This window comes from Crocodylus siamensis, chromosome 5 (assembly GCF_052110815.1).
Source record: "Crocodylus siamensis isolate JL-2025a chromosome 5, ASM5211081v1, whole genome shotgun sequence".
Taxonomy (NCBI): Eukaryota; Metazoa; Chordata; order Crocodylia; family Crocodylidae; genus Crocodylus; species Crocodylus siamensis.
Genome location: NC_143399.1, coordinates 16,412,339 through 16,439,632, shown reverse-complemented (window position 1 = coordinate 16,439,632; position 27,294 = coordinate 16,412,339). Strand labels below are relative to the sequence as shown.

The window sequence follows — 27,294 nt, the reverse complement described above, 5'->3', positions numbered from 1 at the left end:
CAACTATATACTTGCACATAAAGTATATAAATTTTGGCAGAGATTAAACATGAAAACCCATACATTTGCAATGTTGTATACATAACGCCAATGTGTTGGTGATCAGTCAACATGCACCTACCGTAAAAATAATTTAAAAGGACACTGTCAATTTACAAAAAATGCAGCATCAAGTACTGCACCCATCTCCGAGTACTGCCTATACCAGAAAAGATTTTCTCTCGTTTCTGTGAATAAAAACCCAAATAAAGAATAAAGCAAACTTCCTTCCCATTCAGGGGAAAGGGAGACTGCCAAATAAACAAAACAACTGAAATAGTCTCTATTTTCAGTAGTTGTTTCCTTAAGTGTTGCATGCAGGACTAGGGAGTAAGACTAATTCAGACAGGACTGAGATTTTAAAATTAACTGTGTCTCTTTAAAATGCTATTCAGGGAGTGGGAGCGGCTAGGTAAAGGGATTTTCTTGCATTCTGCTATTGCTTACCTGCTGAACTTCACTTTCTCCATTTGAGATTTTTTCTGTGTACACAAAGGAGTTGAATATCCGCTGTAATAAAATCAGAAATGGTGCATGAGAAACACTGAATACAACAGATGTTAACGCAGTTCTGAAAAATTAAAATCTGTAGATATAAAAATACTACATATTTTATTTTATGACAGGGAATTTTTTTTAGTTTAGTTTAAAAAACCTGTCAATTTCAGCTAAAGGGCACCAAGATTATGCAAGTAAAATACATCATTCTATCATTAAAATTAACCAATATTTATATACTAAAAAAAGATAAATCTAGGACATTAGTTGCAGGGTATCTGCCATTTTATCCAACTATTTATTCATATAATTTTAAAAGGCTATGCTTCATATTTAAAATCTGTTGTCCTTGAACAAAAAAATCGTTTACTGATTCTAAACACTTGAATGTAATAAAGTTGTTTAAAAAATACTCCTTTTCCATGTTCTCCTCCATAGCCAGGTTTATATCTTATTTCTAATTCTCCAGTTGCACAAGTTTTACCAGTATGCAGCAGCTCCTGAATAGTGAGTACCGATTAGAACGTGGGTCTCTTAATTTGGAAACCAAGAGAAGAACTTGTTTCATATGCAGAAGCTATTGAAGCCTGCCAGACAAGAATTGGGGCTCAGGCTGAATGCCCATGTGTCAGAAGATGCTAATACAAATACACCTGCCTTCCCTTCTTAAAAGTCTCTCTCTTAGATTCATAGATGCTAGGGTCAGAAGGGACCTTAGCAGATCATCAAGTCATGACACCAAGTGTCACCAAGAATATATTGTTCTTGGTGTCTGAACTATGTAATATGTTGGTGAACTATGTAATATCTTGGTTGATCTATGTAATATGTTAATGCCCCATAGTTTATATAGGACATTTCCCCTTTTTTAAAGGAACCTCTAGTAAGGCTATGGTACAACATACAGCCATTTAACTCTTCTTAGAGGCTGTATCCAGGATTCCAACTGAAACTCTTGCTTACATCCCTTTCCCATAATTTTGTCCCTGGGAAGAAGAGGTATGCAGCAGCCCACACAATCTAAACAAGCAATGTACTAAGAACTACTGCCTCCGCAGACACTTTACCAATGCAGCCTGGCTGTCATTTACCAGGTGCAACACACAGGGAAGACAAAGAGAACCACTGGGGCTGAAAGTACTAAAATGCCAATGCACAAAAAGAAAAATAATAAAATAAAAACAGAGTGAAATCCTGATCCCACTGAAGTGAATGGGAGCTTGACCATGGACTACAACGGAGCCAAGTTTTCATTCAGGGAGTAGATGACACAGAGAGCAATACACGGCCATGCAGTAGTAAGTACTACTTGATCATACCTGGTACATGACAGAAGTATTCAGAGATACTCTTGTGAGCGTTTCACTTCAAGTTGGAGGCCTCCACACTCAACCCAATGCACTAGGGGTGCACTGATAGAGATTTTGGGGGATTATACCAATAGTCTATATTTAAGGAGGCATATCAGCCAATACCAATCCAATATCCAACCAGCCCCAGCTGAATGTCCAACCTCTACCCAAGTGCCGGGAAAAGCCGGGGCTGTTGTGGGTGGTAGCACAGGGCTGGGAATGGAGCTCGGTGAAATTTGGGGTGGCTACAGCTTCATCCAGCATCTCCAGAGCCCGCTCTGGCGCAGCCCTCAGCAAGAAAAGCCCTGGTCAGCGCCAGCTCCATCACGCAGGGCAGCCCGCTGCCCCGCAGATCTGAGGGCACATGCCCCCCCCCGCCCTCCCAGGGTGCAAGCAGCAGCAGGAGCTGCCCCCACTTCAGGAGTCACATCTCTGTCCCATGCCCCCCTACTTTGGCTGGACAGCGCCTGCCCCTGCCCCCTCCCTCATCCCAGGGGTGTTGATCTGCCCCAGCACACCTCTTCCCTCCCCCCTCTCCTTTCACCACACCAGAAGGCAGCTCTCCACGCTGCCAGTTCTGCTCCGTGCTACACTGCAGCTGCATGCAACATGGGCACTTATTGGCCAAATTATCGGCCCCATTGGGCCAATATGCAATATAGACAATTTTCTTTATGTTGGTACCAATTTGAGATCAGACTGATGTATCAGTGGATCTCTACAATGTACTACATCAAATCAGACCCCCCAGTCTGGATCTTCCAAATTTTAGCAATAGAAGCCAGAATCACAGAAAGAAACTCAAAACTCAAATCAAAACAAGATTGCAAGAAGACATTGTTCACAAACATGAGTTTTCCTGGGAAGGGTTTCACCGATTTGATTTTAGTAAGACAATCTGCCAGTATAACCAGCAGAGCCACTCTGGAAAATCCTGCAGTTTGTTCTGCTCAGCTTATGACCATCACTTTCCCCTACCCCTTTCCCTCCTGAGGACTTTTAGAATTAAGAGTTCAAATTTCTGAAATTCCTAAGCAGCATTTAGAAGGGCAGCAGTAAATCTCCTCAGTTTACAAGCCCCACAGAGCCCAGAAGGATAAAAAGGCAAAATGCAACTACTCTTAAAAGCCTTACATGCAGACTTCCTCTTCTTTCCAGACCTCTGTTAAAGCTCTGCACAGGTACTTAATCTACAAACATAGGGGTGGGGGTGGGGGTTGTTGTTTGTTGCCTTTTAGATGAGAAGATAATTTAACACCAGAGGAAAAAAAGCATTAAAGGGTGTCATTTTGAAGCAAAATGTTTAAAATGAGTTTTTCCCCCCACATAGCATTTAATCTGTAGCCATCAAAAGACACAACAAGGAAATACTCTGTTAGCTAGTGAGAATGGAGCTTTCTGTCTCTAATACAAAGCTGACCCTTCCCCCGTGCCTTTAAACACAGCTTTGTTTATGAACTTTCAAAATGAGAGAGTACATTACGAACAGTTACAAAAAAAGTCATTCTACTTGTAGCAATGTGTATTTGGCCACTGAAATAGATTGAATTTATTTTGGTTGATCCATTTTAGCCAAGTTCTTTATAACATTTATAGGTATAGAATCTGCTAGTTTTTAATACAAAAATCTGGTAAAAAGTAAAACTCTACTAGCTAAATAGTTATTTTCAGTAATGGATCCAAATAAATAATCTACATTAAATTAGGACTGCACCAACTGAAGAAAGGAGTAATAAAATCACCGAGCAAGCCACAAATCTGGTCCCTTGACCCTTCCCTCAGGCTACATATTAATTGCTCTTCCAGTACCCCAGCAATAGTCTTTTACTTGGATACCTGATTCTATTTGATATGTCTATATGGAATTTCATCTAAATCAAAAAATATTCCCCTTTTCATACCAGGAAAATTTCAGTCCTTGCAAAAAAAAATCTAAGCAAATATTTTCAAATTATTTTCTACTTTTCTTATTTAACATATGTACAAAGTCAGGCTCTTCAGACTGTGCTATGCAATTTACATAATAGTAAATAAATAGCCTTGATTTCTCAAATCCAAACAAAGACTGAAAAGTAAATTTCAATTCCAGAAACTAGCAGAAATAGTTTAAATATTTAAAGAGAGCTCTGCTCAGTGTGGTTTACACAATGCATTAGCATCTGCACTTTATTCTCCCCACCCCTTGCTGTTTAATTGAGTCTGCTTAACAGATGGCAGCAGACTCCGAGCTCACTTGAACAGGAACAATTACACAAGTGTTTAATGAGATGGTCATTCAAGATTATTTGCCGTAACCCATCACTACTCACACCAATAACACAGGAACACAGGCACTGCCACAATAAATGAGGCTGGAGGGCCATCTACTCCACTACTCTCTCTCCAGCAGTGGCCAGCAATTTGTTCCCCACTCACCATGAGGGTCTCATGCTAAATTGTAATCATTACAGAACATCTTAAATCCTGAAAGATGGGATTTTATCTGCCTTGCAAAACTTGCAATTCTTGTAGCTTTTGATAGTCTTGTTTTCCATATAAAATCCAATTGTCTCTGAATCTTTCCCATTTGTGTGCAAAAGTGTGTTCTTGTCTCAGTTTTAGATTTGCAATATTTCAATTTCAAATGGCCTTGTGATTCTGTCGTATGGCCAGATGGGTAAGAGCTCCACATCTACCTGCTTTCCACTCTTCATTGTTTTATATATTTTACCATGTTCCTCCTTTAGCCATCTCCTTTTTAACGTAAACAATCCTAGCCATGCAAAATCTATACCTTCACCTCAATCTTCCTGTTCACACTTCTTCAGTCCACCTCTAATTCTATCCAGTCTTGACCAAAAGTTGTACGGATTTATTGACAGTTATTATTTAAAAGTTACAATAGAACATTATTGGGTTGTTCTGTACAAATATGCATCACATACTTATTAGAGCAGGCAGAAAAGACTTAGTGCAATTACCTCCCACTGAAAAGTGATTTCAGCAATAGCAAAAAATGTAAACAATCACAGAGATTCACAATTTTTCTACAGAACTCATTAAAATCAGGGTTCTTCTGTTTCATTCAAGCTTCTCAGTTTTGTTTTACAATTAACAACGTTTAGTTTACCTATTTGCCTATTATTTGTGTGTTCTTGACTGCAGGATTGGATGGTTTTTCATGAAACTTTTTAAAATCATTTTGGTTTGGTTAGCGATTTTGATGGCAAAAATAAAGTCTTTAGGCAAAAAGAGTTTTGTATGAATTAAAACATTTCTAAAAGCTAAGACTGTACTTTTCCGAAAGTCCATGTTCCAAAACTGCTAGTTTGATGAAATTAAAACTAACCAAATGTAACTCTTCTATAGCATTTAGGAACAGCATTAGGATTTTGTGAGGGTCTCTCACATTTTTCTAAATGGCTAACCCAGTAGCAGGTGGAACAGGGGTGATCAATTATTTGGGCCTTTAGGCCACACAGGGAGTTTTGGGCTAGGTCAGAACCCCTCTCTACTCCTCTGTCCCACCATGCAACAGCTTACCAAACCTCCCTATGTGGGAGGGGGCCGCAGGCAGGCAGGGAGCTGGTGTGGGCACAGGCCGGCAGCAGCTTCAGTAGGGCTGCCACCAGCACCAACTCCAGGCCACCCTTCTAACCTGACTAGGGGCTGAAGCTGCTGCCTGGCTTTCGTGGCCCAGGCACCAAGGTGGCAGCGGCAGCCGAAGAGAAGCTGCTGCTGACCACCAGGGAAAAGCGGGACCTGGCAGCCGCAGGAAGGAGCTGTAGGACAGCCCCAGCCTGGGCTCCAGGTCCCATTTTTTCCCTGGCACCCAACAGCAGTTTCTGTCCAGCCCTGGACTGAGCATATGGCCCCAGTCCATGGCAGGGAGTCAGGGTCCCTGCAGCACCCACTCCAGACTTGCTTGCTACAACCACAGTGAGGTGCAGCAGTGGTGGCCAGACGGAAGTTGCTGCTGGGAGCGGGGAAAAAAAATGGGACCTGGCCACGGGCACGGCCACCTCCCCTTTGCCCCCGCCGGGCTCTTCTCACTGTCGCTACCTGGATCCCACGCCAGGTTGCTCTGCGCCTCCGCCCTGTTGCCACTGCCGCTCATCGTGGCTGGGTCCAGAGCAGGCTCTGCTGGGCCCCCACCCTGCCATGTGGTGCAGGCCAGGGCCATGTGCTTAGGGCCTGCCTGCATGGGTCCCAGCCAATCTCAATGGGGCTAGGGCTGCCAGGAAGTGGAGTCTGGCCACAGAGCTGTCCCAGCCCTCCTGTGCGCCTGGGGTGGCTGGATGTGCCATGGGCCTGATGGTGCAGGCCAGGCGGCACCCACCATGGGCCAAAGTCCTTCCCCAGGCTCTGACCCACAAACCATATTTTGCCCATCCCTGAGCTAGAAGGACTAGGCCCTGCCTCTTGAACTGGGTGCTACTAAACAGATCACAGCGCAGGGTTGCTGGGCTCTTAACCTAGCCCAGTGAGGAGATAGAAAGCTGTGTTTTAATGGTTTTGCCAGATGAAGGCTGGAGGTAATGAATGTGTGCATCACAGAGATCTGTTCCCCACCTGGAAGGAAGGGATAAAGTTTCTTGCCAAACAGAATGGGAAGTAGATTTTCTTTTTCTTTTTGGCCCCAATAGTACCCAATTCATATGAGCTTGGCAATAAGTCAAACAAAATCATAAGGCTTCATATATAGAAAATTTTATGCTGAAGTAGTTTGGTTTCAAACTTGGGGAATGCCTCCAAACTGACTTTAGACTATAAACTAAAATGTAAGCTGACAGGTTGTTTCTTCAGCTCCATAAAATGAGAGTAAACCCAGCAGCACATCATGCTGCAGTGAGAAAATACTTCAAACAATATATATCTATCTATATCTATAGATCGATCTATAGATATAGACCTATATCTATCTATCTATATAATATGATCGCTGATATTGTATCACCAAGAAAAATACAGACTTGAACTGTTAATCAGAGCAGCCAACCATATATGCACATCAGTTTTGCTAACTACGATTAGAAATGGCAGATTAGAAATCAATCCAGCTTCCATATTCAATGGAATATTTTTTTCCTGAAGAGTTAATATATTTACCGCAAAGGACTGCCAGAAAAAAATATTATTTGTAACATTTGCACAACATAAGGGATTGTACAACTGATTTAACAGTTACAGTACAAGGCATTTAACAGAAATCTTCATTGTTCCTATAGGAAACTGGAAACAAAGCATTTATAAGATTATAAGTGATAATGGCTGCCTTAGACACAAAAGCAAAACACTTCACCAGCAAGCCACATCTCTAAACTAGATATTTCTGCAAAAACTAGCCAGTTCCTGCTACCATTGGTCTGCTACATTTGGAATAACAATGGAAGGCTGGAATAAACGCTTGGATACTGGGAATAGCAATGGAGGGAACACTAGCATAGAGAAGGGCTCCAAGTGGCTGCTGGCATTTTAATACTGTCTGTATGAGACAGAACCATTAGGTAGACAAATCCTGGAGACAATGTTCCAAATAACTTGGGAGAGCAGTATTCACTATGTTTTAGAAACCAAATGTGGGTAAAATCATTGGATATTTGTATACCTGCTTGCGCTGCAGTGCCAGGCACTGTGACGCGTGCATTTCTATAAATGGCGAAATGCGTGTCAGCATTGAGAAAACGGCAGCAGCATGCTTTTGAACTAAAACACATCAAAGGTGTTTTTAGTTAGAAAATGCTGGCAGTGTGCTTTTGGAGTGCTATGTGCATTTCGCCATTTAAACAAATGTATGACGCAGCTCACATGAGGAGCACACTTGATTAACTGAGTCAGCTCCAGTGCACCAGATCTCCAGCATGCTCCCGCTGGTTTTGAAGTGCCTACTTCCAGCCTTCATGAACTGCCACCAACAATCTTAGATTTGGCATACGTACATGAATTTCAGAAGCGGCCTCTTTTGCTGTATATCAGATGTTGATTACCACAAGATTAAATAAGCCCAATATTAGAAAGGTCTAATAATAAACAGAAATAGCAAAACTACCAAGTACAAAACAGCATAAACTAAACAGTAGTGACGTGCTTTTTAAAATTCAGCAGCAATAAAATATAGCCAGGTTCCTATTATGAAGGACAAACACTCTAAAAAGCAGTAGGCAAATACAAACAATAAATCTGTTTTTTAAGGCTTGCAAAAATGGTTCAATTCAGTGGTGTATAGAGCTTATTTCTACAGTGCCTATAGCCATACTATCTTGTATTTTAAGTCAAATTCCTAATGGGTACTTCTGAGAAGACAGGGGCAAACACAGTTCATGTCCCAAAGAACTTACAATATCTGCTTTAGATGCCTAAGCAAATAGGAATAAGACCTGGGGCAGAGGAGAGGGAGAAATAGGGAAGACAGGAATGTGGGTTACTGTGATACAAATTTTACAGACACTTAATTCAGACACATGTACTTGGTGGTAGTTCAGGCAGGGCTTCCTTTTTAAAATATATATATGCATATATGAATAGTTGAATAGGTACAAAAGTAATGCTTAAAAGTCTGTTTATGGAGTACCTGTGCTAAAATTTGCAGTAGTTTCAAAAGAGGCAAACTGGATTAATTCTGGATGAACTAAGTCTATGGGTACCCGATAATACAAAGTCAGTGTTTTCAAATTTGTCCATCACTTCCATGTGCTCAGGGAAAGCAGGGCCTGACAGTAACAAAGGGGGGAAAGAGGCTGCAAATAGAAAAGGTTGTGGGGGCAGAGGATAAGGGGGTACCTGTGTGCGACCCATATTTATTTTCCCCTTCTGTAGCAGCAGGAAGGAAATAAATTCAAGGCAAACCTCCAATAATTAGATTCTATACCTGGAAAAGTATAACAAATGTATCAATTTTCCATATATAGAATCTAATCATTGGAGTTTTGCCATATATTGATTCATCTTATATTTGAGTAAATATGGTATTCCCCTTGACATTAATAGGACTATTTGTGTGTTTAAAATTGCACACATGCTTCCATATTGTGCCGGGAAGAAAGGAAAGTAGTCAAAAATCTAGTTCTGAAATTATGAGAGGTAAGGGCACACAGTTGTGAAAAGATTTGCCATCTTTGCTTGAAACTTTAGTGCTGATTCAACTATTTTCAGGGTAGCTAGATTAAGCTGGTCTATAAAACAGCTATGTTATCTGAAACAGAAAAGACAATCCTCATTTTACTGGCAGTAATGAGGACAGTCATGACCCATACTGTCTCTCCATCAGAAGACGCCTTGGGTGAAATCTTGACTTTCACGAAAGTCAATAGAAATTTTACCTTTCACCTCATATGGGGACAATACTTCTACTACACCTTCTGCCTCTTAGCCAACGATTGTACATAATTCAGAGAGAATTTTATAAATTAGGTCTCTGACTTATTTTTCAGTTTGAGTAGTTACCCTGCTTCAGTCAGACATAAATATGTATGGGATTCAGATGGTAAGAAAACAGTCTTCTTGCTGAGGGGAGTCAGTGGTGAGAGAGAGGAGAGAAGCTAAGCAAATTGCTGAGTAGCCCCACTGCTTCCTGCAAACAGCAAGTCTTCACAACAGTGCTTAGGGAAAAAAATATTCCAGGAGGGCAGGCCAGAAATCCTGCTCTCCTTGCCTTTCAGGGGACTATACCAGAGTATTTGAGACTTGTTATCTTGCTGTGAATCCTGATGCCTGAATCTGAGCCCCTCTGACTGTGTTAAAGGGCACCACCCGGCTGTAAATGTTTCTTCAAATTGCCAACTCAAAGGTGGCCATATGCGATGCTAGCTATATCCCCACCTTGCAAGTAGCTGATTACAAAGACCAGCATGTCTTAACCACATTAGTCTGGCATACTAGGACAGGCTTGGGACATATTCAACTTCTTAATTTTTTTGGATCTAATCTTGCAGCTCATTCTCTGAATTGTCCATCTGAGCCTACCAAATTAGCTTTGGCCATCCCAATAACAAAACTGCTACCGTCCTGGTTGCAAGGAGAGATTTGTAGGCCTTCCGTGTACCATTATTCACTCCTCAGCCAGGTTCAAATTCTCTGCTGATCAGACCATCCATCTGGACAGGTCATCCAACATGACATTTAGCTGTTCTGAGAGACAGATCTTGAAGTCCAGAGCTGTGCTGGAGCCACGAACCAAGCATATAGTTTCTGCCAATGAAGTTCTGAACTGATGAAAACCCTGTTGTTTTAAAATAAATAAGTATGGCACTGCTATTCTTTGGCACGAGGCCTGAAAAAGGCAAATTTGTAAAAAAATAAATAAATATTAAATTGTGTCTGGTCCCATTAAAGCAAAGTTTATTTTCAGACCAGACTGTAGTTAAACAAACTTTACAAATTAGGGTTCAGTTATGATACTTGAATTTCAGCTTGAAATTGTATTCTTCTTCACTAACCTCCTTAGTCCATGTTGTTTTGTTGTTGCATGGCTTTACACAGGCACTGCCTTTTACTCCCAGAGACGCTACACGTCAACAATAGGTGAAAGTTATATTATCTCTCATCCAACTGGAAGGAACGTTATCATGAAAAAGAAGAGTAAAAACCATGACAGCTTGCTCATTCGAGAGGCTAACTCTATATAAAAGTTCTGGATTTGCTGTGGTTAAGAAGTAACAGTATTTGCATGCTAGTTAAAGACAATCAAAGTGTGTTTCTATAAACCTGTGGTTCTCAAATGGGGCGTTACAAGAACCTACCCAGGGTACTTCGATGGCCACCACCGCTGCTATTGCGGGATGAAATTGCCCAACATATCCTAGAGGCAGCCTGTCTGACTACGTTACATTATGCAGGCAGGCAGGCATGCCACTACCGCTTCAGCCACTTCTCGCTTCTGGCCATGAGCTGAACCTAGAAGAGCTAAAACAGAAGTGGCGTGCCTGCCTATATAATGTAATACAGTCAGACGGGCTGCCTGTGCTGTGTCTCCTTCTCAGTTGGGCTCCATGTGCTCCTGAAAACAAGGTGCATAGGGCAATTTCTCCCTGCAGTGGCAGCAGCCTGGAGACAGATGCTGCTGCCACGAGGCAGAACTACCCTGCATGCCTGTGTTCAGAAGGCACATTGGAGCCAAACTGTGAAGAGCTGCAGCAGAAGCAGCTCCTTGTCTACATAATGTAATACAGGCAGGAGCACCTTTCTGCTCTAGCTGTTTCACAGCTTGGCTCTGACGTGCTGCTTGAAAACAGGGATGCACAGGACAGTTCCATCTGCCTCCTGTGCCTGCTTCCAGGAGACACCACGCAGTGTCAGACTGGAAAGGGCTACGGCACGAGCATGTGTTCCTGCCACAGCTGCTTCCTGACCTAGCTCTGCAAGAAATGTGCGGCGCAGATCCACCTGGCTACAGCAGCAATCGGGCAAGTGTAATATAACATAAGGATCTAATAAATTAATAACTAATTGACCATTAACAACAGAATTATGTTAATAACATTAATAACCTATTTATATTAGATCTTTAAATGGGGTGCTGCTAATTTTAAAAGTTGTGGAGGAGTGTCTGGAGTCTAAAAAGGTTGGGAACCACTGCTATAAATGCATATAATTTTGAATTCCTTGGCTTTCACAATGCTTTTAAGTGTAACTACTGCATCAGCAGGTTTGTAGCATGGAGAGCTGATACTTATTTCCACCCTTAATTGTGGATTAGTGAAGATTACCCGTGTTTAATATAATGACCATTTGTCTTTGATATTTATAAATGCATGATCACCGTAGTGTCTGAGCATAACACAGGCTGTTTATAAATGACCAGAGGGTAACAGTATTCACCTATCAACAATCTGGCCACATTCTGAGAAAGGTTAGAAGAGATGCTACCAGCTATACTATGCTACTTACATGAAATCATCAACTCATAATGACTAGTTACCAAACTTCTGAGTATTGTTGATGCTTTATAAACTATTCTTATAAGAGTGGAACGAACCATTTAGAATAATCAGCCTTTGCAAACCATATGGTACATCCTTAAGCTTGTAAACTATGGGCATATAAGGTTGAAAAGGTCCTCCCAGGCCACCTATCTTGGTCCCTTGCTTTTGCAAGCAATCATGTTTTCCAAAAAGATCCAGAAGACTGGTCCATTCTAGCCACAAAGCACCCTATAAACAAACAGCATTACTACTTCCCACAGGTAAAGAGCACAGGAGAAGAGGGGAGTGGCCAGAAATTAGTTAGATTAAAATATGTTCAAATGATCCTAGAAGAGGATCGTGCCCCACATAATAGAGGAGGATTAAAAGTTAAGCTTCATAGTGGGTGCTAGTAGCATCAAAATTTAGGTTCATCCTGATCTCCAGTGGGAGAAAACTCTATGAACAGGATTTGTAATCTGCCCAATATAATTACGATGCAGGATATACCGGGATATAAAAGGACAACTCTTTGTTTCAAATGTTATATTCAGAATCACAAAGCAATAATTAGGTAGGACACAGTGAAAGCAAACACTCAATCTAGAGTATGATATTTCTAGCTACATCCTCTTGGAAAACAGCAGGCAGTTGCAGTAAAAAAAAAAGTAAACTGAAAACTGCCAAAAATGCAATCAACGTACTGAAGATTTGTCTTTTTTTTTTTTTTTAAATAATATAAAGAGGGCAAGAGAGGTGGGGAGAAAAGAAAAAGAAAATTAGTTCCACATGCTAAAACATTTCAACATTTACCCAATGTAATTCGACTCAAGTTATACTCATGACAATGTGCACGGGCCTATTTCAGAAAAGGAAAGTTATGTTACCTAACCTTAAAATGCAAAACAGATGGTGGAAATAAACCCCATCTACTCATTAGGATTTTTTTCCAACTTACTTTCCCCCTCTTCAAGTCTACAAAATTTAAGTTCTAAAGTATGCATTGGATTTCTTCATGCTTATAGTACACTTAAAATGGATTCATTTTCTTTAGGGTGCTTTGCTAGGTTCTACAGCATCTAGTTATATCACAACAAATACAGGCAATTTTCATCTGAAATCTGAGTTTTGAGCATGGGCTATTCTATTCTGAATGCTAAAAACACAAAATGTAATCTCTATTTTCTTCCATTTCCCAGGGTTATATTAGAAGTTTCTAATCATTTTAGAACTCGATGGTCCAGAATCCACAGTGCAATCGTTACCTTATAGCTAAAATCAGGCCGGTAGCAATCAAAAAACATTCTAGGTATCACTTTCCTTGAGAGTCTTGAAAAAGACAAAGGCCTGACTGAAGTGCTAAGAATAAATTATACTTTTTCATCTACAGATGCTGTTCCTTCAGGAGTTGAGTCACTTTGGCAGAGCAGTATGAAAAAGTATGCACTGTTACTTGTGCATTCTAAGATTCAATAGATCAGTTACAGAATTCAAGTGCATTTCATTAAATTTTCTATGAAATAAAAAATAAATAAATTACTATAAATACATTAGTGCTTGTCTGCATTTACTTTGTTTTGATTTCTTGTAGCAAGGTTCAAAAGCAAGGCCCAAGCAGATGGTGAAATCTTAAACCCATTTGAGTTTTTCCAAGTTTATTCTCTCTCAGGAACCAATCATCTTAATGCCCCAGAATAGAGAAGCTCTTTTCCCTTCTATCCCCCATTCTAAAGAGAACCTGCTCTTAAAGCACTTATCTGGACTGGAATATTAGTTGGTAAATTAGGTTGGTTTTCACATAAGGGAATATTCTATTACAGTAGGAGATTTCTGGGTTGTGTTGCTTTTTAAAGGTAACTGCAAAGATGATTAGCTGGAAGAGGGGGAAAAAAGTGGGATCCCATACAGAAAATTGATACCTCCAACCGTGTACACTTCTTGCATGTCAGAAGAGCTTGATTTCCTTTGTGGTATGGCTGCTATGCTGCTCTACTTCAGTCATGAGGTAACACTCAGCAAATAGGGCAATTGAAGATATCATTTTATAAAACAATTCCATCTAGGCCTGCAGAGCTTTACTCTGAAGCCAAGAAACCCAAGATGCTTGATGTTGGGACCCAATCTGTTCAGCACAATCAAGGGTAGAAGCCATTAAATTTCCAGCTAGCTGCCTGTAGTCCATAAATACTAAAACTAAGTGACATTTTAAGTAAAAATGTACTTGAAATAGAGAAAAATAAATGACAAGCTTAAACATAGGAATTTATAAAGCATAAATCACTATCTTCAACTTCTGTCTGTAAAATGAATGGGATGATGATAATGTAATTACATTAAGTGATCTCCTTAAAATTCTGAATATATCATTTTTCAGGATCTCACAGCAAGAACCAGCATCATACATAACAACTACCACAGTAACAGGCTTCTCTTATAACCATTATACAGAAACACTTGTAATAATTTTTAACAAGAACTGTCAAACTACTTTGACTTAAAGCTGGTAATTCAGTATTTAAAAGTATACAATACAATTTGCTTTTTATTTTTACAAACAATAACCAATAACATTATTTTCAAATGGAATAAGAAAAAGAGTAACAACTTAAGAGAAAGCACCGAAGTTCATCATTCTCAGAAAAAGTATAAGAATTTTTAAAAGAGATGCCCAGTAAAGTGCCACATTGATATTGCCTTCTTTGGCTATAACCCTCTGCCAACCAGTGTCTTTGAAGAATTTAGGAATTCTGCAATAATTAATTAAAACTAGAAATAAAAGACATGTACAGTCTGATACAAAGTTAGACTAAGACAATGAAAAATGAAACCTTTCTATTAACTGATCATTGCCTTCAAAACAGGACTTCACTTAAAATCGTTTTTCAAATACAACTATCTCCTTTCAAACTGACCCTGTGCAACAGTCAAGCATCCAGCGTCAAAAGAAGGGTTGATTCCGATTATCTGGAAAACTGGATTCTATGCCTGGTCCTGAGAGTGCAAGCATGTGATTTCCCAGCCATAAAATGCTATTTGCATCCAGTGTTAGAAAGTATTTTGAGATGTTTGTGATTTGCATCCAATGTTAGGAAGTGTTTTGAGATGTTTCCATGAACAATTTTGTCTGTTGTAAAATAGCAAAAATTCTCACTGAAATCCAACCCTCAATTTCTTGGATCTAGATTTGCTAATTTCCACTTTTCTTTCTTTGACATGGCTTGTTCTGGCAGTCCTATTCACAAAGATAATGTTCCAGAAAAATCCAGAAGATGCATTAAAATATCTGTCAGTCCTTGGTTTATCGTTCTGAACTATGGCAAAAAAAAAAAAAAAAAAAAAAAAGAAAGGAAATCACTGACTACCTTATATACTAGAAATATGCCCTCCCTGCAAAAATGAAGAGTCTCAAAAATTATGTCCGTGCCAATCTACTTCACTGGGGCTCAAATATGATTAGGAAAGTAAAAAACTGTACTGGAATGGAAAGAATGTGTCTTTGCCTTAACAGATTGGCTGCCTGGAAGCGGGATGAATGTTCTGCACAAGGCAGAGGCAGCCAAAACAGAAGAAGAGGAGTAAGCTCAGCTGCATTGCTAACACGTTCCCTCTGGTCTACAGGAGCCTGGTCCTGTTCCCTGCTCACTTGGTTCTGCTTCCTTTGTGGTAGGTTGTAGCCCTGTCACTAGGCACTACCCCTCCGTCCCGTACCCAGGTAATAGTAGTTCCTAGCAGGGGAAAAGGAAAAGAACTGGTTATGTTCTTCATTTGGAACAGTCATCACTTTGCCCTTTTAACTGGGTCCATTTCAAAGATTGGTCTGGTCAGATACAAGGCTGGTCAAAGAAGACTACCATTTAAAAGTGGTGGAAGATTAACTTAAAGGGTTATTTTAAAGGGATCTACGTGCACAGAGTTTAATTTTCAGTGCCACTTTCAAAAATAAAAAATGAGTTAACAGTATAGATCAGAGATTCTTAAACTGCGGCCCATGAGCTCCGTTCAGGTGGTCCGCGGAAAGGCTGCAGAAGCATCGCACCCGTACTTGTAAGGTAAGACTGCTGATATTAAAATATGAGCTGTGTGCTTTGATCTGTAGAACAAAAAAAAGTTTAAGTGGCCCGCAAAGACCCTCAGCAATTTTCAAGTGATCCATGAAAAAAAAAGTTTGAGAACCACTGGTGTAGACTAACTATCTGCTGTTTTCCGTGTTCTGTAAGAAACAGCCTCTTGCATGACATAGGTGCTAATGAAAATAGGAAAATTACTATGATCCAGGGCTGAAAACATCTTCTTCTACTCTTTAGTTCCAAGGAGGAAGATGAAATCACTGCAGCAAGTAAGCACACTAACAGATTATTTATCAACAAGCTACAGGAAGCATTTCCCACCCCCAACTCACTCATCCTTTCAAGTCAGCAACACTGCCCACTATTAGCAGACACAGAACAGCAGAAAAAATGTTGTACCCTGAACTAAAAAATACAGTGCAGCAGCAACAATGTTCTCGACTCAAAAAAGAAAGAAAATTACTCCTCTTAGAACAGTAAACCAGGGACATTTAAGGAAGGTTATTTTCTGTCCCTAAGAAAAAAACAGTGCTTTTGTTCTGTCCAGAACAGACTGCTCTGTAACTCCCCAAAAAACATGCCTCAATCCCAAAGTGAAAGGCCTCCCCCTTATTGGGAACAGATAGCTTAGTCTCCACAACTGTTTCATCCTTGTCCTCTAAAAGAGTTAAAAGTCCAGTATTGAGTTCCAGCCCCATGCAAAAACTAAACTTGCTTAGAATAATCAATGGAAGTCAACCAATTATCATTTTTTCCCGTGTGCGTGCCTTGTTTTTTTAGAACCCAGGGCAGTACAAATGGTAAATGTAATCATTTAGAAAGAAAAGAATCATTAAATATTGGGTGGGGGGGAGAGGAAGAGTCTAATGTACTCAGCTCTTGCAACATTTCACAGAAATGCATGGAGGGGGTGAGTATTCTTTCACCTGTTAAAAGAAAAAAGTGAGAACCATAGAAAGACACGTCCCAGTCATTCCTTCCATGGAGGAGGAACAGTGCTAACCAAGAGCAGTTATAAACTGGAATCTATATTTAGAAAGAGAAGGGTGGGAGGGATGAGAAATAAAACTATTCTGGATTTAAGGATAAATAAGACACAATTCTTCAAGGAAAAAGGAAGCTAATCTAAAGGATAACTCCCTGTTTTTGTCCCTCTGAATGCTAATAAGGGAGCCTGATCTTGAGTGCTCTGTGGCAGACCACTTATTACAAAAAGTTACCAGCTAAAACCATCTAACAACAATACAAGTCTTCCCATCCTCACACTTTGCCAAGGCAAAAATCCCAACAATCCAGATCACCTTCTGGAGTACAAAACTACAAAAGGACGTTAAAAAAACCCACGTGTATCCCTTCTTTGACACTGTATTGTTTTACAAACTGCCTGCAAAACAAGGGTGTAGCTGGTCAGCTCTTGACTGAGGGTTTATAGGAAATGAGGGCATTTGGTGGAACTGCAGACAAGTGAGCTAAGTCAAAGCACCCAAGGAAACGTAAGTGGGCGGTCTGTCACACTGGCAGGATCCAGATTTGCCTGGCAGTGAATGAAAGAGGCAGTATTAAAACATCTGCTTCTTAATTTTTACAGAAAAAAGATTTATTTAAAGGATCAGATGTCTCTTCTTAACCCCCTTTTCTGGGGGGAAAATTCTCGATTGGACCTGTACATATACTGATGTAAAGCTATTTTGCATGCACACATCTGCACATACAAAAGAGAAAGACAAGAAAGTTGAGCTAAGCTGGTTGAACAACATTGAGGTAAATCTTTATGGGAAGGGATGTACATAAATTAGGACAGCAGCATATTTCACTAGTATGTGTTTATATTTAATGGATTTAAAGGGACACCATGACATTGAGAGGGCCAGTTTTAAGAGGTAAAAGAGTATCCTCAGGTAGCTCATCTGATTTTAAAGTTCCCTAAAAATTTCTATCATACAATCCTATTGTCCTTTTCAAAAACTGTTTTTCTCTCCCCTGCTGATTTGTGGAAGTCCCAGATAAATAGCAATGGAAGCTGACTGATGAGGACAAACAGTGAAATTAGATGTCAAACAACATGAAGTCAAATGCCCAATATAACCAAACTGAAAAGAAAGAAAAATACATTTTCTCCAACACCATAGTTAATTGAAATATCAGATTTCATTTATAAAACAGTAAATAAATATTTTCACACAGAATTTTAAAGTGAAAAGTATACCTTTATGAAAAGCTGTATTATTCTTCCTAAATTATAGTAAATCTGGTACTATGGGAGAAACTAATCTGATTGATCCATCACTGCCTATTACAACTAACTTGAACTATTTTTTTTTTTGCCTTTGAAATTGCCTTCCCCTCCCCTTATTACTCTTCTGGTTCTCTTACTCTGCATTGTTTGTTTGTTTTTTCACTTCAAGTCCTGGTTTCATACTGTGACAGTTAAAATCTTTGAAATAAAAAATAATTCTGCTTTCCTCCTCCTCAAAACCTACTTCCCTTGCTTAATAGTTTAAAGCAAGTTGCTTCTCCCTTCTGTATCAGTACAGGAGAGAGAATTATTAGAAGTAATTAAAAGTAACAAACCACATTTCTCAAATGGACTATAGCTTATTCATGCTACTGTAAATTCTGCACTCCTCAGTCAAAATAAGGCCTCCATTATTCTCCGGATGGAGAGAAACACTGTAAACTTTTCTGAGATTATCTATTACTGTCTCAAGAGGCAGTGGCTGCATACACACATTCAAATATTCAGGTAGAGTTCTCCCACGTTTCTTCTCCAGATACAGGTTCTTTGTGTAAATGTGGTATCTTTTATTAAACCAACTAAATAGTTGGAAAAACTGTTCTTTGCCAGCTTTTGGGAACAACTGCAAAGAACAATTTTTTTCAATTATGCAGTTGGTCTAATAAAAGATATCACATCTACCCAAAGTACTTTGTCTGCCTATGACCTTAGACGAACACAGATACAACCAACAACTCTTGTCCAGGCAGAGAAACCTACCCAGAGTTGTATGCACAGATATTCTAATACTGAGGCCATGAAGAGCAAGAAGGCTGGCAGTGGTGATACCATGCAGCCACGGGTGGCCCCCATGCACAGTCTGCTCTGCAGGCTCCCTTAGTCTGCCTAGCGACAGATGGTAGCAGTGTATACGGCAGCCCTGATTGGCTAACCGAGGCTGCCCATGGTGAGCCTGTGTTTACCAGCAGCATAATGCGGAGATTGTTTAGGGGCATGTTCTACTCTCTGCTGAAGCAACACTGTCAAGTGACTAACACACCATCTCCTTTGGAGGAGAGGGGAAAGCACAGGAGATGCTGAAGGACTATTTTATTGTCTAAGAAAAGCCACAGGATGTACAGCCATTCACTCTCCCAGGAAAAAACTCCCCCATCAGTGATTTAACCTTGGTTGATCCCCGATTATTTTTCTCTTGGAGTGGCCATTTTTGCTTTGTCAAAAAAAGCCTGAACATCTCTACGCTCATGGTCTCTCCTGAGACAGCAGAAACTGAATGTCTGTAGAAGGCCATAATAGGCAACAGCTGAGGAAAAGCAGCACCACTGTCCCCATTACATAGATGGCAAACTGATGCGGAAAGAAATAAAGTGATTTGCTCAATATTACCCAAGGAATCTGTGAAAGGTTTGCCAAGTCCCAGCCCAGTAACAAAATCTCAAGATCTTACTTCCCTTTTAATCTTTTTCTTCATTTATGCCCGCACTTTTATGTTTGTAGTCCTCCTTTCCTAAGCAGTTTTAAGTTAGACTGTCAAGTTTCCACAGTATAATACATTTTGTATACCTACGGTTCAGAGCATGTATTTATTATATTAAAATGTGTGTGCCATTACAGGCTAATTATACTGCCATTTGCAGGCTAATCTGCTTAACATGGCTTGGTCAAGAGAACACAGATTTCGTTCTTCTTGCTAACTCAAACAGGATAAAGTAAGGACTCTAATTAACCCACAAGATGTACAGACTTCCCTCTTCGCCTGAGATTTCATTGAAATCCTACAGTCCTCCACAACCAGGTGGGCCTTTGCAGCTATCCTAACTGCAGCCAGAAGTCCTTCCCCCTTTCATCCTATTTCCAAGTCCCTTACTCAAGGTAAGAACAAAAAAATGACTCAGAAGAACACTGAATATATCATTTGTTTATGCAGAAGAGAAGCCTTCAGAGGAATGCATACCCTCCTTTCAGAGTCCAAGGAAAGATCTCTAACCATTCAGTAGGTTGCAGCTATATGCATCAGGTCTAGTACCCAGGTACATTATAACCTCAGCTGAGGGTGCTGGTTCTGCTCCTTCTAATTTTTATTATAATTAATAAATGGTGGCGATGATTTGCATTACCCTAATGCTTTGCCATGGTCCAGAACCCCACTGTGCTAGGCCTGATGTGCACATAGAAGGACCTGGTCAGAGCCATGGCCATGACCTGGGCTAGAAGAAAACATCAATGGATGAGCTTGGCAAAGCTTTCTTTTGGAAGGCCCCTATTCTTTTTCACTAGTACTTGAACACACGGGCATCAGAGCAACTACAGAGCAATTAACACTATGCTTCCATAAGAAAGTATCCCAGTAAGAAGAATGGGTACACAGGGTAAATATTCCCATCTCCAGTCTTATCTCACTTTCACCCTAAGGTTCCTCCTTCTAAGTTACCCTCCTTTTCTAAGGTGCTTTTCAACCAGACTCTGCTTTGGCCAACCCAATATCTATGCTATTTCAAACTGAACTAGAGAAAGACAAATACTGTACCCCATTCACCAGTGAACTGATTTTCTCTGGCAAATTATATTCCTATTCACTAGCACGGGCTCTCCACTCTACTCGGATCCATTAACTAGGTTGCTTTTAACCAAGTTGTCATTGTAGGTATACTAACACAACAGAGACATCATACATTGTGTTAAGTCATTTGAGGTATCTAGAATGATTTATTTCACTAAGCATGCCTCTGAAGTGTTCTTCATGGGCCATTTTACTCATTTTCCTTCTTTCTGCTCATACTTTAAAGAAGCAATACCAACATTTTTAAAAAGCTGTAAATATTATTTTTAATAGGCTATTTTAATGATTCAAAGTAATTTTAGTAGTGCCTTCAAAATGCTAACCATTAATACTAAAAGACAGGGAAACACTCAGCACAAGATTTAACTAATCGTACATTCACATGCATACATACACATGCACAAAATGAAAAAACCCTGGCACAATGTAATTCTGTAAAACTGGCACTGCTCAAATAGCAGCTGCGTTATTTCATAACAGAAACCAACAGTGTCAATCTTTCTACAAATTATCTCCACTGAAATTATTATATTCACTTTCCTTTTAGACATTAAACAGTGACCAACTGTGCTGAATCTCAATTTAAAAATCACAGGCTGCACACTTTAAATGAGCTGCTAAGTGTTGTCAAGATGAATTTGTTTTTCATCTCTGCATTTGAAAACCAACACTAGGAACAAACTAAAAGTTGATATCTGACTAACCTAGCTTTAGAAGAAAAGAATTCAACTTCAATAAAAACATACTGTAAGAATGCCAAAAAATAGCTCTAGCAAATATTTCAAATATCTGAGAAGGACACATCAGATTACATGCCTCAGGATAACTACTCTCAATACTGGATTTGCTGGTTTCTACACATGCTTTGCCATCTCAGAGCCAATGGGACAGTTTCTTTTTTATTCTTTTCAAAACACTAGAAATTAAATCTTCATCATGTGGATCAAATTTCCCACGGTTTAATATTATTTAAAGCCATCCCTTCTCAGCTTCATTTCAACAAAAAAAATACTGTTAGGACCACCTCAGTTCTAATATTATTTATCCCCAGAAGCTCCAGGAAAGAATGAGAAAGAGGCTAGGAGACATTAACTCAGTTTTAAGCAATAGTTTATACATACACATACAAGGCCTTTATATTTCTAAGAACCTGCACAAGCTATCATTTACATTACAAAAAACACCCTATAAAAAAAACAAACTGCCTAATTCAAGTATAATAATTCAAACAATCAGCAAATTAAAAGATAAAATACTGGCAGCTTTTGTAAACTTTGTAAGAAACAAGCATTTACAGTTATTGAATCTAAGCCAACATGCATTCTATTATTTAAGAGGAAAGTGATAAAGTCCTAAGTCTTCCACAGCTTACAAATACGTATGCCATTAATTGTACTACCCTTCACACCAACCACCCACCTCGCTTTTCAGCAGCAGTGTTATACCTATGCATATACTGTGGTAGTACAAACTATGCATGATACTAGTCCAAAGCCAAAAGGTTCATGACTTACCATACAGTTCATTGGGCTGGGTCCCAGCAGAATCAGCAACATTTCAAGTCATAGTGACTCCATAGTTCAGCCCTGCTCAGTATGTGTGTGTAATCCAGATACCCACCAAAAAGGATCCATGTGCTATCCACCCATAACTGGAATCAGGTATTCTTGTCATGAATCCTGGGATCTTCCAAAAATGTATATGCAGATGAGGCACTGGGCAACCTGGTCCAGCTCCACCATATGGAGGGTGGGGTAACACTAAATCATATGCAACAGGCCGAGAGAGGAAGCAACATAGGGATTCTGGGTGAACTATTTGGGACCCCCTTTGGTGATTCTTGCCAGACATGTAAGGCTGGTGAAGAAACAGGAGACACTGGAAAGAAATGGGAAAGAAAGGAGCAGCTCGGCTGTGGAAATGAAGAGGAAGCTGAAATGTATTCAGTGTAGTGGTTCTCCAGGACTGTTAAAAGAGTCAGCCCTGAGGGGGGGCGAGTACAATGGGCAATACCATATATCTTAAGTGGTGCTGTAGCAACCCAATTTTGTCAGAGGTCTCCATCAGTTTGTTTGCCCAATATGGGTTATATGATTTATAGTCATACTCAGTTTTTCCTGCACTCAACCAACTCCACAGTTGGTTTCCATTACAGAGCACATGCTACTTTTGGCAGTGGTTTACTGATAGACAATGTATTTTATGAGGTTTCCTTAATTGTGAATGTAAGTCAAGGAACTGTTTTCCCTATTCTGACTTGGGGGTTGGGGCTGAAAACTTCATCTTATATTCAAGTATAGTTCTTTGGACAGAAATGCATAAATATCCAGCTTTCAAGGATCCACTCTACTGAGAACACTGTTAGGAGATATATCTTAAATAGCCGTTTCATCCCAGCTGTCAAGAATACAGAAATGGTTTTCTGGGGCCCAACCTGCAAAATCTAAAAGGGGAGAGCTTTATGTCTGCAAAGGCCCATCCAGGCCTTGCAGGATGGAACCTTTAATCTTTATCCTTCAAATTATTAATTTACACTTCACAAGACACATAACTACATAGTGCAAGCCTGTAGATGGCAAAATAATGTAGAAATTGGCTCAAGAAACATTCGAAACTCCTTATCCTTCACCTGCTGAGATGTATGAACAGCAATTGGTCAGGCATTACTTACTACATGGCGGCATGATGCAAATATGGTTTGCATGGTGCTGTGGATGTTTATTTCTCGACATCTAGGAATCATTTGGAACTTCTTAAACTACATTAGTACCTAGTCCTGTAAAGTGCTTGGCCCCCTTGCTTCCCACAGCATACAGTGTCAACCGAAAAGCTCCTGGAGAGACTAGACCAGACACTGACAAACTATGGCCCACAGGCCAAATCCAGGCTGTGGAACCATTGTAACTGGCCCATGGACATGGGGCTTCTGAGGTGTTCAGCAGTGTTGGCTTTCCTTGTGCCCCGACAAGGAGAAGCAGCGACAGTGAGCCCCCCTGTGCCATGGCAGGGAGAAGTGGCAGTGGGGGCCAGGTCCTAGAGCCCACTTGACTGTCCATATCTACCCCAAGCTGAGTCATTTTCACCCACAGCCTGAAAAGACTGCCAACTCCTGGACTACACCCTCGACATCAGTTATGTTAGCAGCTCCCAAATCTTGTGCGTTTATGCCCTTGTATGGGCACTCTCATGCTCCTCATACATCAGCTGCTGCTGTCTTCACCAATTCTCTTGTACTCCCCTTACCTCAGCCTCAAAATCAATGGCTTAAAAGTAACCCCTGTACGCTCCTGGGATCCTTCATACCAAAGCCCCATATTGCATAATGTACAAGGAAGACTGCTGCAATGGTGCAAAACCCAAGCAACTTCCTTCCCACACACTGTCAACTGGAAGATCAGGGACAATCATAAACCAAGTGAGGTTACAGAGAAACAGCTTTTCCAAAGTAAGAAATTTACATAGGAAACACTAATAATTGTACTTTCTATGGTGTCACTGCCAATTGACATTATAGTACCCACTTAAAAGGCCAGCAATGGATCCCCATGTGTACAGATGCTACTAAAATAGTAACAAGGTGCAGAACATTTGTTTAAAACCTAAAACAAAAACCAAAAGAGGGGAGGGTGCAGTCATTTTCCATTGTTTTTCCAATATTTATTTTAAACTGCTTTCATCAAAAAAATCTATATTCTCTAAAACGAGCTCTGCTACTTTTGGTAAATGAGTATAATTAAAGCAATCTGCTGTTTCAGACTGCAAAGAACTGTTTGACCATTTGACTGTTTGTTTTTTTTTAAATCTTTAATTCACTTTTAACTTTGCCTAACTAGATAAATTAAAATAAGGAAGAATTTTTGAACCTCTAGAGAAATGACTGCTAAAATTTACTTAAAATAAACCTCTGCTGTGATGTACTTCAGAAGATCCTATTTATATTAACTTCGTTATTTAAGGAATACCCATGTGAATCATCTGGATGGTGTCATCTTCATTAAAAATAATTAAGATTCCCTAGGCAGACATTCATACTTGAAATTACAAAATCTCCATGTTTCACAGAACTGCAAGGTTTCCTAACATTCATTCATATTTAATTTTTAAGGATGCTTCACTGCACATAAAATATTTATTAATCAAAAGGTTCTGAAATTACAATGCTAAATGTCAGCTTCTTCCTCAAAATAGTTTTCATTTTATTTTGAGCAAATTATTCAGATGTTCATTTGCAAAGGAGTAAGTTTTATCTAATGCTGAAATAAAAGGATAACAATATGCAACCGACACTTGTACCTCACAGCACTATATAACGAAAATTGATTTAAAAAAGGAATCGTCTTTTACTTAAATTCCAAAAAATATTATACAGGTAGCACTGAACATATATGGTTAAAAATGATTCTGCTAGGAGCTCAGGCTGTGCTGCATTCATTTAGAATTATGCACTGAAAATTAATTCATGAGAAACAATAACATAGGAGAAAAGGGCTGGGAGAGGCTAAATTATGCAAGCAGGATTAAAATTCTTTGACACTATCTTGACATGCAGCAACCTTGCTGCATCTGAAGACTATTTCATTCACATATTTGAGTCAATTAGAAAAAAGTAAGTGTACCAGGCATTTGGGCCTGGAAATAATCAGGTTCTAGGTGCTTCTCAGTAAAATCATTTGTTCCTTCAAGTGCAAGGTCAAATTCTTCGGTTGTACATGCTGCACACCTGACAACAAAGAAGGAACCTGAACAGCATAACTGCTGTGCCCTAATTCTGCCTCTTCCAGTTTGTCAACCTGGCATCTTTTAGGTCCATTGTATCCCTGTGTATGGTACAAAACTGCATTATGGCAAGCTGGCTCAAGCGTTACAGGCAACAGTGATCCACCCTAGCCATCATGTTTAAGTTTACACAGTGCACTAGATCCATATCCAAGAATCCCCAGGCCCACTAATCACCAGGTCTCCCATACTGGCCCATTTCTGGACTTGATGCAGAATGCAGTGGGCACCATGCATACAGTCCACAGGCCATTTTGGCCTTTAGAGCTGTTCTATCCAGTAGGGCTGTGCAAAATGGACCTTATTCACAAAAGTTTAAGGCTGGAAGGGACCCTGGGTGATCATCAGGTCCAGTCTTCCTGCTGTGGGCAGGAAAGACAGCTGGAGTCAAATAACCCCAACAAGGTGTGGGTCCAGTCTCCTTTTGAAGATCTCCAGGGTAGGTGCATCCACAATTCCCGCTGGGTGTCTATTCCAGTCTGGTCACATGAACCAGGAAGAAGTTTTTCCTTACATACAGTCTGAAACCTCCTTCTAGGAGTTCATGACCACTGCTCCTGGTTTTCCCCTGGAGCACTCTGGTGAATAGTTGTTCACCAAGCCCCCTATGCTCTCCCCCAATATATCTGTAAGCTGCCACCAAATCCCTGCAAAGTCTTCTCTTTTCTAGGCTGAACAGTCCCATATCTGTCAGCCTTTCCTCGTATGGCTTCCTTCTCTAATCATGTGAGTGGCTCATATGATTAAGCTCCTCCACATCCTTCTTGAAGTGTGGCACCCAGAACTGGATGCTGTACTCCAGCTATGGTCTCACCAATGCCGAGTAGAGCAGGAGAATACCTTCCTCAGTTTTGCTTGAGACGTATCAGTTGACGCATGCCAGCGTATTGTTTGCTCTGTGAACTGTAGCATCACACCCATGGCTCATATTCATGTTATGGTCAAGAAACGATTGTTTTGTTTTGTGTTTTGTTTTGTTGAGAGGGGAGGGGAGGGGAGGGGTTGATGACAGGGATAGAAATTTGCAAGGAAATCAGTCCAGGACCTCCATGCATGTCGCAAAAAGGAATATGCATGGCTTATGGGAGGTTCAAAGCATTTCTGTCATCATAACAGCACTCCTTAATTTCTACCTGAGAGATTACAAGAGAGGGAGAAGCTAGTTCCATCTGATCAGCGATCACAAATTGCCTACCATGCCTACAGCACCCTTCTGAAACCAGGTCAGGTCAGTAATTCTCAAGAGCCATCATCATCTGACAGCTTTTGGGTGACTTCTATGTCACATGAAGGCTCAGTAAGGATCAGGGCCATGCACTGTTAGGGACTATACCACTCAAGAGCAGACATGTTCCTGAGGAATTTAATCTAGCAGGCAACTGCCTTCATCAGCTATCTGCATTGATATACTCACACCTGTTGGCAGAAGAGGCAAAGGGCGGGATGCACATGCAGCAGGGAAAGCTTTCATTCCCTTACTCTATCCATTTCAAGGATCCTTTAATCGCTGTTGTTGTCATCTCAGCAACTTCCACAAGAATTATAAATTTGCCTCCAGCTTTCCTGTACTCAAGTTGACAGACTCTGCGGCTCCATCACGATGCTGAAAATCTGTATGCCCAACCCCAGCGAGGCCAAGATGGGAAGGAAAGCACTACCCATTCCTCTATATTGACCAGCAAGTGGGACTTATTTCCCATTGTATTACTCTTCCTTTATGGAACAAAATGAACAGTAAAATGTCTAGTAAGAGAAAAGTAGCTAAAAAAAACCAGTGCCAGAGGTGACAATAAATACATGCAAGGCCATATCCTCCATTTTCAATTCTCTGGTGAGCCACCAGTTTTTCCAGAGATTGGTTTTGTTTCTTTTGTCTTATATTTTCAAG

General features: G+C 40.2%; 1 protein-coding gene across 4 annotated transcripts in view; it reads right to left on the bottom strand.

Moving 5' to 3' along the window:
• CACHD1 (cache domain containing 1) overlaps positions 1-27,294 on the bottom strand; it is a 176,989-nt gene that overhangs the window by 105,813 nt on the left and 43,882 nt on the right. For all 4 annotated transcript variants that reach the window (XM_090046918.1, XM_090046916.1, XM_090046917.1 and 1 more), the window contains exon 2: positions 487-549. In XM_090046918.1, the coding sequence (XP_089903044.1) occupies positions 487-549 (63 nt within the window). The remainder of the gene's footprint in view (positions 1-486; positions 550-27,294) is intronic.